General features: G+C 43.4%; 1 protein-coding gene across 1 annotated transcript in view; it reads left to right on the top strand.

Moving 5' to 3' along the window:
* Nucleotides 1–4,882: 4,882 nt before the first annotated feature.
* LOC138945852 (ficolin-1-B-like) overlaps nt 4,883–12,551 on the top strand; it is a 122,898-nt gene continuing 115,229 nt past the window's right edge. The window contains exons 1-5 of the mRNA XM_070317369.1: nt 4,883–5,054; nt 8,125–8,270; nt 8,814–9,189; nt 10,382–10,506; nt 10,819–10,915. Coding sequence (XP_070173470.1) covers nt 4,997–5,054; nt 8,125–8,270; nt 8,814–9,189; nt 10,382–10,506; nt 10,819–10,915 — 802 coding nt within the window. The 5' untranslated portion in view covers nt 4,883–4,996. The remainder of the gene's footprint in view (nt 5,055–8,124; nt 8,271–8,813; nt 9,190–10,381; nt 10,507–10,818; nt 10,916–12,551) is intronic.

The raw sequence follows: 12,551 nt of genomic DNA, 5'->3' as shown, positions 1-12,551 counted from the left end.
ACTGTACGTCATGTGGATTATGAAGAAGAAGACGGAAGACGGCCTGCACCTACATCTACGGAATACACTGTGGAATGGTTATCCCAGCGAAGGTGGAGGTATCCCGCGAACGCTGTAATTGACTTGAGAAATGTTCATGCCGATAATACATGATAAAGAAGGATGTACGTGTGTATATACATGTGTGTGTGTGTGTGTGGGTGTGTGTGTGTGTGTGTGTGTGTGTGTTATGTGTGTACGTGTGTTTGTGATGTGTGTGCCACGGTAAGAGAGAGAGAGAGAGAGAGAGAGAGAGAGAGAGAGAGAGAGAGAGAGAGAGAGAGAGAGAGAGAGAGAGAGAGAGAGAGAGAGAGAGAGAGAGAGAGAGAGAGAGAGAGAGAGAGAGAGAGAGAGAGTGCCTTCGCTGTATGTATGCAGTGCCTTGGTATTGCATTTCTACTTTAATTATTAGTTATCGTCTCTTCAGCAGTTAATGCTATTCTAGACCGTGCTTGTCGTGGTTAGCAATGAGAATTGTGTTTTGTGCCGCAAAGCGTAATTGCTTACTTTTAAGCGAGAGAGGTAAAAACAGGTATTTGTTGCATTTTTACACCCCCGGTATAGGGGTGTGTATAGGTTTCAATCGATGTGTTTGTTTGTGTTCGCAAGTAGATCTCAAGACTGAACGGACCGATCGTCACCAAACTTGGTGAACAGGTTCTATACATTCCTGAGACGGTCCTTACAAAAATTGGGACCAGTCAAACACACTGTTAGGGAGTTATTGGTGGATTTTGGGTTTTTTGGGGGATCAACTACGGCATAACTCTTCCTTATCTTCTCCATGTTTTCAGCGTTTACCTCCCTTCCTTCGTATGGTGCACTATATTCCCTTCGGATATTCCCGGCGTTCTGTTACTATTTTTAGAAGGTCACCGCAGTGTCCAGAACGTAAATTGAACCCGTAAATTATCCTCACTGTAAAAGTGCAAAGGTCGAATCAATTTATAGCCACGCGAAAAATACACTCTCATCTATCTCTATATATTTATACAATAGATATAGATATATATATATACGGCTTCTCTGTGTGTGTGTGTTTGAGTGTGTCTGTAGAAAACACCTGTGTATTGCACAGTTCTGTTTGTGATATGGTACCTAGGGCGGTCCATGGTTCGAAGCTCTTGAGTCCAAGACTCATACATACCAAACAGTGCTCCCAATATACAACCATGTGAAGGGCATATGGGAACAGAGTGGCCTGTCCAAGGAAAAGCTGGTCACAGGTGGTACTCTTCCTCCCTCCATGGCTGCTTGAAGCCCCAAATCTGATCATAGACTATGGAGACGGCCTCAAAAAGGCAGAAGACCCATTGCTGCTAGCCACAGTTGTAAAAGAAAAGATCGATCAACGATTTAAAAGCCACCTACAGGTCTTCACAGATGGTTCGATCCTGCAGTCAGGGGAGGCTGGGTGTGCCTTGTCGATTCCTGGACTTGATATAACACGAAAATACAAGCTAAACAAGGGGATCAGCATCTTCTCTGCAGAGTTATTTGCTATCTACATGGCCTGCACACTGATAAACGATCTGCCAACCCCACCCCTGGGGGTGGTCATCCTTACGGACTCAAAATCCTCGTTGCAAGCACTTGCACATGGCACCAAGAACAGAGGAGAGATGCAAACTGAAATTCATTTCTTAGCCCACCAAATTATGACAAAAGGAACAGACTTTTCCCTCATGTGGCTGCCATCCCACACAGGAATCCGGGGAAATGAAATGGCGGACAGAGCAGCAAAAGCAGCGGCTATGTCAACCATGCCAGTGACAGACATTCGGCTCTCCTGCCAGGAAGCCAAACTGCTGCTAGCCAAGCTAAAAAGAGAGGAAAGAGAGCAGACACTGTCACAAACATGTGAAGAGAGAGGATGGATACACCTCCCCTACAATAGGAAAGGGCACCACCTCCCACTCCCCCCGAGACCCATGAGCCTGTTGCGTCGCTTGCGCACGGTCAGCAGCCGCATCTACTGGGACAAGGTAGTCTGTCAGTGTGGCAAGACTGGACACCTCACACACGTGTTTGAAGGTTGTGACACTCTCAAGGAAGAGATGTCTAGTCTCATCCGCTACAGAAGGGAGAATGCTCTCAGTCTGGGAGACTTTCTCCGCCCACACCCATCACTCGGAGAGAAACCGATGATGGTCTTGGTCACCAATTTGTTCACCTCAACTGTTGCGAGCTGGTTCTAGTGTGCTTGCAGCAGACCCAGCACAGCACAGATCCACTTCTGGAATCCTAAGCTAAATGTGTCCCAAGACACACATTTTGTAGTCCTGGCATCCTGAAAGGTAGAGGCCCCAACCTACAGGTTTGCTACCATACCAAAAACGCCTCCAGACACGGGAACTTGGGAGCAGAGGCAACAGCTCCGCTTGAACCTCAGAAACCAAATGTGCCTCCAGACACACAGATCCCTTAGACGGCCGAGGCTGTGGCCTCTAAGGTTCTCTTGTACCAAACCGCCTCCTGACTCTGCATCAGATTGCTTGCGCTGGCATCTGCTTACATAGACCCACATTAAGTCACCACCGAGTGGTAGACACAGACGACATTTGGTAGCACTGACTGCCAGCTTCACGGTAATGCGTACCCATAGCGCGGCTCTGCATGGGTGGGAATGTTCTGAGCAAAACACTATGTGTTACTCCATACCCCCCGCCCTCCATGGAACTTCTTGACCCCAACAAATTGGGGGGGGGGGGGGAGTTTGCCCAGTCGGTAGAGGCGCTGGCTTTAAAACCGGTTGTTACTATCCGCGTGGGTTCAACCCCCAAGTTCGGCGCGGGATGTGTGTCCCAGAGTCAACTTTGTGCAGACTCTCCTCGGTGTCCGAACACCCCCGTGTGCACGCATGCGCACGATAAAGATCCCAGGGTCACAGCGAAAGCCTCAGGCCTTGGAAACACGAATACATGCATGCAAAAATATGAAGCCCGGGTGTCCGTTCGGCCAACAGCCAAAAAAGTAACCATTTCAGCACTGACCCAAGACGACCCAACCAGGTCCCAAGCCCATTTCAGGTCTCCTCTAGCAGCCGGCAGCCAGCTGTCTACACCCCCCCCCCCCCCCCCCCCGCATTTTTATTTTTTATTTTCATACAAAGCCGGGTTTTCCCGTGTAACATGCCCCTAATGGCTTTGCCGTGAGGGCGTAAAACTTTCATTTCACATGGTTCGAAGCCGGCGTACAGTGCGCCACTCAAGCCGGGTATTCGGCTCTACTTGCTACCCGGCGAAGCGGCAGATACACCCCGGACAAAATCTGGTCGATGAGATATTTCAATACCTGCTCTCAGCGCGCAGCGCAAACCGATTTTTTTTTTCGGGATCTTTTGTTTTCTGTATGCGGTCAGTAGGTGTTACAGAAAGAGTTATATTGATTTGTCTTTTTCTCCGCCTGTCTCTTTGTCCACTCAATCAACTTATTTTAACCACACTTGTTAGCAGTGCCTTCTCAGTTGGTGGCAGTGAGAATGGTAAGGACGGGGGTGTTTTTCCTACCTCGGAGGAATTTCTTGTTCGTATAGATTTTGAGACGTGTGCTTGTACACGAGTGTACGTGTATGCATGTTTCCGTTCGTATTTCTATCGGTCTATCTGTGTGAGTGTGTGTATGCATGTGTCCTTTTGTACTTCTATCTGTCTTTCTGTGTGAGTGTGTGTATGCATTTGTCCTTTTGTACTTCTATCTGTCTATCTGTGTGAGTGTGTGTATGCATGTGTCCTTTTGTACTTCTATCTGTCTATCTGTGTGAGTGTGTGTATGCATGTGTCCTTTTGTACTTTTGTGTGTGTGTGTGTGTGTGTGTGTGTGTGTGTGTGTGTGTGTGTGTGTGTGTGTGTGTGTGTGTGTGTGTGTGTGTGTGTCAATGTCTGCACCCATTTACGCCATGTGTGATTAGTCTTTTTGATGGAAACGACTTAAGTGAGATGTTTGACCGTGCGCACGTGTGTGTGCATGCATGCATTGACTTAACTGACAACGACAGTCTGAAAACAGTACGCACGATAACGTCAATTTGGTGCGTCCTTCGAACCGCTCGTTTTAGTTTGAGTGGGTCCCGGGACCCCCCTCAATACATTTCTAGTACGTGTTTTGGGCTTCTCGTGCGCATAGGACGCAGGGACGCGCAGTTTTGGGAGCCCTGGTCAATGATGCATGCAATACCGTGTCGCACAGATCTACCGGGATTTTCACAATGGAATTTTTGAACCATGATGCCAAGGGCGGTATTAATTGATCGAGCCTTGTCCATGAATGCTTTTGGCAAGGCGGTCAAAGTTATGAAATTCTGAATGTAACAGGGAGGGCACCGTCGGGTTCACTACTATTTGCGTTGAAAGCAGAGTTGATGTCTCATGCTCTGCTCTTGCAATAGCAGTTTCAAGTTCTGGAGAGAATGATTGTTGTAGCTCTCGGAGTGACAAAACGTGTGTGTGTGTGTGTGTGTGTGTGTGTGCGTGCGTGTGAGTGTGTGTGCGGGCGTGCGTGCCTGCGTGCGTGCGTGTGTGTCACAGTGTGTGCGTGTTGTGTGTGTGCGTGCGTGCGTGCGTGCGTGCGTGCGTACGTGCGTGCGAGCGTGCGTGTGTGCGTGTGTGTGTGTGTTTCAAAGTCGGCCCTTGCACTTCTGTCACCTTTACCCCCCTTCCCGCCTCTCCTCGCACCCCCTGTCGTCTTCTTGCGAGCAGAGAAAATTGAAACCGTGATGCCAAAAGTGTGCTATCGATGTCTCAGATCTTGTTGATCTCAACTTTGTTGACGGTTCTTGTTGCAACAGACGTTGCAACAGTTGAGACCTACAAGCGTCATTCTGCTTTCCTGTGCCAATAAATAATCTAGCAAGACGATACACCGGCATTCGGGCTCTCCGTGGAGGAACGGAGAAGAAGAAGAAGAAGAAGAAGAAGAAGAAGAAATTGTCCTCCTCTACTCGGATGATCCTCTGACAATGGCGTCAGCTCGTTTCCGGATGATCGGCGTTGTGCTGTTTGTGATGGCGTTAAGCGGTGAGTATTACAGGTGCAGGTGCACCACATGTACCTTTATTACAAACGATTACTAAGAAAGATTGTACGTGTAAACATAGATTGTACTGGAATTCTGCATTTGTTAATACATTTTATGTGAGAACCATGGAAACCACATTCATGAGTTAATAAATGTACGTATTCCTCTTAACTTTAGGGGGGACCTCATTTGCATGTAGGCTGTTTTCTACACCTGTTTGTTTGGCATTTTTTGCTCTTTCGTAAAAACCTTTCTACTCTTTTACTCCTTCGAATAATATACCTGAATCTAACTTTTTGCGGGTTATTCTTCGGAGCTGTGTACAATTCTGTGGCATGCATTTTCAGTCCTTTAAATGATTATAACGCATATTAAATAGCAAAGTCTATAATGTATTCTCTTTTCCTTTTTTGCTAATATTCCAATTAAATAATGATATAGACATTCAACAACAAAAATAGTATATATTTTTGTCTACTTTTTTGTTGCTGTTAGAATTCAAATCCTTTGGTTTTCATGTTACGAATTTAATGTACTTTGAAACCCTTGTAATTTACGGAACGTAGACAAACAAAATGTGCAAGAATTTCTTATTCTTTCTCTGCAGGTGAAGGATATGTCTTGAACCATTATTTATTAATGAAATAAATTTGCATGGTTAAAATGTTTCAGTTAAGTTAAATGATTTTCACCTTCGTAAAATGATTTTCCCTGGTACACGGCACTGGAGAATAACCCTTTTCATATTGAAGTTTTCAATGGTAATTTTCGTAATGAAAATACAATAATTTACGAAATATGTTTGATAACTCAAATGTTTCCTTTAACTACCAAATAAAACAACTTTTAAGTTGAATTTTCTTATATCAAATTTGTCATAAAAATATGTGCTAACTTTTCAATCTTTTACCCACCTGTGACAAACAAAACAAAAATTGTTAAGTGGGTGTCCATTTTATTACAAACATCATACCTGCATTTTGTGGGTATATACTATGCTATCTTTTCCATTGCAACAGAGTTAATCTTACGTCTTTTGAACACTTTACAGCCAACAACCATTGCTCCTTTTTAAAATCATAAGCACTCGTAATTAAAACATACAAATCTATTTAACATTTTCCATAAGGTCATATGACATTAGATTGTATTTCAGCCAAGTGCAGTACAAACAGAATGTCACTATGATACTTTGGTTCAATATTTATCAACATTGTTAATCGAATCCTGCATGGTATGGTAAAATGTGAATCAGTCTAGATTTAAGTGCTACGCATTTATGCATTACATCCGAATTGTCTGGATGGTTTATAACCTACGTTTGGACATAACTACTTAAATGAAAACTAACACTAATTTAATTATATTTATAACAACCTTCACACCTTCGCCACACATATAATTTCTCAGATTGAGATAATAACGTTAATTGTCAGTAAGTACTGGTGTCACATGACTGATGTGAACCAGTTGATTGGCTAATGGCGATGCACTAAAACTGTTAGCGCACTTTTCCACAGAGCGTATTCTTCCGCCCTTTGACTAAGCGAGACTGTACTCTCATCCTCAGAATTAATTAATGACATGTAGCTTATATTCTCCGCAATACCAAAATACCATAAATTTCCTGCTTCTCAAATAAAGCAGAAGTGTTTTTTTCTGACAGATTGCATGTGCCTGTGCCACAGTTGCCACTGATCTAAAAATAGAACCCCCTGTGTCTAATTTTTCAGTTTCGACTTGCGAAGATTCTTTTCATAATTATGCCGTAGCTTATTATCCACATTACCAAATGATGAGTTGGTATACAATTCCCAGCAGCTAACAGAAAACACAAGTGTTATTCCGATAACGTACCAGCTAGATGAGCATTTGGAATATATACGTATCAGACTACACTGAAATACGACTTCATCAGTTCAGTAAATAAATGGTTTCCGAATTATTATTTCAAGGCAAGAACAATCGGAATCGAAAACGTGTAGGGTTTAGAACGTCCGTACCATAAATAAGACTTATTACCAGTCTGCCTCATGCGTGCAGACTCAGTGCAACGTGACGAGCAATTTTTGTTTTTGGAATGCTGCAGTGGTTCGATTGCCCTAGCCTAGCAGACGACATAAACCCCGCTCAGCAAACTAACATGTTGGGCAAATGTGAACGAAAAAACGATGGGGATATAATACGTGTAGGGTTCAGAGCATTCTTACCGTTCATATTTAGTACCAGACCCCACGATGAGTGAAGATACCACACGAGAAACATGCCACATTTATTTTGAAAATGTGCTAACCGTCGACCTTGGGGGTTAGCCAATTCAAGGGGAGTCACTCTGCACAGTAAACCCGTCGAAGCTCGACTTGAGGTTTCGAATCGCAAATAACTAAGAACACAGTCCTTCCTCCGAGTTCAAATGAGGTCTCTCTGAAAGATCATCACTGTTTAGCTTAACGCTACACTGGAATTTACCAACAGAAATTAAAACAAGAGTTTGCGTGTGATGAAAGCACGACACACTTGAGACAGCCCACACAAAAGTAGATGTTCTACGACCTGACCACATTCAAATGCGCGTAACAAAATGTGCGTGTTGTATCTTCTTTTTTCTCTGGCGGTACCGACAATATCGTTATTGAAACAATCCCAGTGCATTAAAGGATTTATAGCTTCTTTATTTTTTCTCTCAATAAATCAAATACAGATTGTCTTTTCTTTTGTGGTTGCGCAATCCTCTCGCTTTAAGAGAACATACTGAACCGCTATTGATAAACCAGATTCATAGACTCGCACAAATCCGTCCTATAACATCCCTCCCCCAAAAAAATCCTTCAGTCTTGAGCACTGTAAGTTGGTCAACTTTCAGACGTAAAACGATTGTTACCATGGTGGGAATCCATGCATATTATTTGGAGTAATTGTGACACCTTATAACTTTACAGCGTTGGACGCGTATCAGTGGGACGGAGGCCCTGAAGACAATGCGAAGATCACGGCAAGATAAAACGTGCGTAGTTGATACTGTACTGTGACAGCGGTCATATTAATAAGCATATTCAGTGTTCATTGCAGACAGACCCCCAGCTACACAAGATGGCGCCTTTCACGTCATACTAAGTGACGCAATTAAGGATGACGTCACAGAGGACTGGACACTGCAGCTGCACTGTGGTCAATTTGTGGACCTTGGTCATCCCCCTATTGATGTCTTCTGGAAGGTCCGTGTGTGTGGCTGTGCGCACATGCGCTAGCGCGCGCGTGTGTGTGTGGCTGTGTGTGTGTGTGTGTGTGTGTGTGTAGTGGGGGTGGGGGGTATGTGTCCGTGTGTGTGTATTTATGTGTGTGAGTGAGTGAGTGTGTGTATGCGTGCGTGCGTGCGTGTGTGCGTGCGTGCGTGTGTGCGTGCGTGCGTACGTGTGTGTGTGTGTGTGTGTGTGTGTGTGTGTGTGTGTGTGTGAGTGTGTGTTTTCTATCTGTGCTTTGTCTGTCTGTCTTTCTGTATTACTATAATTATAATTTCTGCGTGTGTGACAACCGAAAACGGTATTACTGCTCTGGCATTTATTTTTCACAGTGGACACACCACAAGACCTCAATCGACAGAACGTCAACTTTATTTCTGATTTAATGACAGAGCATTGCTTTCAATTTTCTATTTTCACCACTCCCTTCTGCTTTTTCTTTTCTTACTGGGTGTCTACTTATCATCACTGTTGCTTTTCTCTAAATTCTCTCGATGTTGAATGTTGATTGTCTGACAGACGCCATCAGGTAGGCTGAGGGACAGCAGCTACGAGGACAATGGTACGTTCGTCCTGTCTCTGCCAAGCCCTGTCCAGACAGGCAACTATTCCTGTCACCTGCCCCCCTCCACTGCCCGCTTTCTGAGCGCTACCTCCCCGCTGAACGCTGCAGCCCAGCTCTACGTGGACGACAAGGACGTCAGGTTGTCGTTCTTGGAGGCCCGCCAGGGGGAGCTAGAGCAGGTGATCGAGGACCAGGAGAATCTTCTTGAAAACCAGACGAATCTTCTTCAACGTCAGGCGTTGCAGATCTCACAACAGAATGTAACCATAGAAGAGATGGAAGCCGACCATCTGAATCTGGCAACGACTGTGAACGACGTACTGACACGAAGTAAGTGCACAGAATGAAGGAGATTTAACACGAAGTAAGATAGCATCTTTGATTTGGAAACAAACAGTCATGTTGTTCTAAGAATTGGTATCTGGTTGGTTATATTTAGCCTTCTAGACTTTGTTTGAAAGATCAAATAAAAAGGCCTTGTCCATGTTCTTCACAACGCAATTTGACACGGTCTCGTTGCTAATGCTACTCGTACACTGTGCCGAATTTCCCTTGCGAATAGAATGTTCCAATAATTCGCAATGATCGTGACATGGTCGCAAGACATTTGTAAATGTTCTTAACCATTCGCCACCATTCGTCTCTTGTTTCGAACATAGCAACATGTTCCTAATATTCGCAAGGAAGTCATATTCATAACTTTTTGCAATGTACTCGTAAGTATTCGCAAGACATTCGTAATCATCGCAATGTATTCGTAACCATTCGTTATGTTTGTCTAACACTGTGCCGAATATCCTTGCGAATATAAACATGTTGTGTTCGGCACAAAAAGAGACGAATGGACAGAACAAATATTGACCATTCGAAGTCTTACGAATCTTTGCGAATGTCTTACGAATGGTTGCGAGTGCTTGCGAATGTCAACCGATCATTGCGAATGCATTACGAGCGCTACGGATACCTGTACGATGATTACGAAAGTCTTGCAAATACTTACGAGTACGTTGCAACAAAGTTAAGAATAAGACTTCCTTGCGAATATTGGAAGCATGTTGCTAATATTCGCAACAAGGGACGATTGGGGGCGAATGGTTAAGAACATTTACGAATGTCTTGCGACCATGTCCCGATCATTACGAATTATTTGTGAATTCGTCTATTGTTGTGAACATTAGCAACATGCTCCTAATATTCGCAAGGAAGGCACATTCTTCACTTTTTCGCAGCGTACTCGTAAACTGTATTTGCAAGCCATTCGTAATCATCGCAATGTATTCGTAGCGCTCGCAAGGCATTCGCAACGCTCGCAAAGCATTCGCAACCATTCGTTAGGTCTTGGCATTACCTATGCCTGTCTTACACCGTACCAAATATACTTGCGATTATGAAAATGGTGTATTCGGCACACAAAAAAAGACGAATGGACAGGAAGAATATTGAAAATGTGAAGCCTTACAAATCCTTGAATGGTTACATTATCGTCACTGAACAAAGGTATTTTTTCTGATGTAATTTCCAGTCAATCATGCAAACTGTATGGAATGGCTGAAACTCAATCCACATAGCGGAATCCGCAACGTCTACATTTCAGGAGAACCAATCACTGTCTACTGTGATCAGACCACGGACAACGGAGGATGGATTGTACGTGTGTGTGTATGTCTGTGTGTGTGTGTGTGTGTGTGTGTGTGTGTGTGTGTGTGTGTGTGTGTGTGTGTGTGTGCGCGCGCGCTTGTGTTAACTTGTGGGTGGCAATTGGGTGGGGGATGAGGGGCGCGTTGGTGCTTTTATGTGTAGTGAGTAAGTGTGTGTGGCCCTCTATCTGTCCACCTATCCCCTCTCTCACACATACATTCAAAGAGGTTCAAGAATAAGCACTTCATGGGATTCTCCCACACGAACACGCAAACCCTTGCACGCAATCGTCAACTCACTAATACCGCTCTTTGCTTGCAGGTCTTCCAGAGAAGACAGGACGCCTCTGTGGACTTCTTTCGGGGTTGGACGGAATATCGCAATGGGTTTGGTGACCTGGAGGGCAACTTCTGGCTAGGTTCGTCATAAAATTATACAAATGAGTTCAAATAAACTTTTAAATAAAAACACAGTAACCAGGTTAGGTACTTGTTTTGGTCAATATTTCGGCAGATAAACTGCGGCTTCGTCAGGATGGTTTGAAAGTGCGGTATGAAGGCACGTTTAAAATAAACTTGAAAACACATTTTGTTCTGCAAAACTAAAGCGTGTTTGATTACCTTTTTGTGTGTTTTGTTTTGGTGAACGAGTGCATATGCATGTCCAAGTAACTCGTTGCAAAAAAATAAGCGTCCCTGGTATAAAACCTGAAACGAAATATTTAAAATTAATCACAATGTGTAATGAACAGCTTGAATTACTTTATTTCTTATGTAAAATAATAAGACATTCTCCTAGCACTGATCAAAACTTACGCATTCGGGAGCTAAAATACACTGGCACACGTGCCTAAAGTTCTTGTTCCAAAGACATCGTCATTGTCGCAAGCGTTGTCCACTAGCTCACATGTTTTCTTGGTGAAGTTTTCAAATGCTTTTCAGATTTAGTCAAGTTTTGACTAAAAATTCTATGTGCTGAACTGCTAGTGCCCTATCCCTCTTCGTGTATGTATACACGCAAGTAAAAGACCGAGTGCGCACGGAAAAGATCCTGTAATCCATTTCAGAGTTCGGTGGGTTATAGAAACACGAAAATACCCAGCATGCTTCCCCTTGAATCAGCGTATGGCTGCTTAAACGGGGGAGCGAAAACGGTCATACACGTGAAAATACACTCGTGCAAAAACAGGAGTGAACGTGGGAGTTTCAGCCAATGAACAAAGAAGAAGAAGAAGAAGAAAGACTAAATATTTTAACATATACAGGGAATCAAGACGAGGGAGAACAAAGTAGCAAGGTCATGATGTGTTTTAGTGACGAAATGTGTTCAGCGGTGCTCATTTAATTCGTTTCCTTGTCAAAAAAAGATGTATTGCACAGTAAAATCAATAAATACATTAGGCTCGTTCAAATAAAACAACAACGAACACACACAACAAAACCAAAACTATAAATGAAGTTTTTTAGACAGATATTCATGCTTAGTATTTCCTCCTGCATAGGCGGAGTTTACATTAGTGGATTCTTGCTCGTTCAACTTAGCTTTTGCACGGCCGTAAGCGTCGTTTCGCCATCCAATTCTCCCATTGTCTGGATTTGAATATGAATCTCGTTTCCCGATAAAAATCTTCTAAAAACGATGGTTTGTTTGTAAACACATCGAAGGGCGCCATCATTGTTAGAGACGCAGTAATACTGTTGCTGTGTTTTGATTGGTCATAATTTTTTTCCGGTACTTGCAAACGACAAAAGCACACATATTTAACACACACAAATACAGTATTGCGATGCACTAACCACAATTGTCCTAAAAAAACAACAACGAAGCCTTTCCTAGTTTTAGCAAATAATTGGCCTTTCACATATCTGTCTAATTTTAGAAGAAGAAAAAAAAGTGTCGTCTGCAAGTCCAACCGCTGTATCGTCTGCTTGCTGACGTTATGCTGTCCCCGAAAACAACACATACACACATTCAAAAACCAAACGATTATTGGTAATTAACATTGATATCGTCTCAACATGGTGTTTATTTCAAATAGAAACTGAACATTTAGC

Source organism: Littorina saxatilis, linkage group LG13, assembly GCF_037325665.1.
Source record: "Littorina saxatilis isolate snail1 linkage group LG13, US_GU_Lsax_2.0, whole genome shotgun sequence".
In the NCBI taxonomy this organism is placed as follows: Eukaryota; Metazoa; Mollusca; class Gastropoda; order Littorinimorpha; family Littorinidae; genus Littorina; species Littorina saxatilis.
This window is presented reverse-complemented; position numbering and strand designations above follow the sequence as displayed.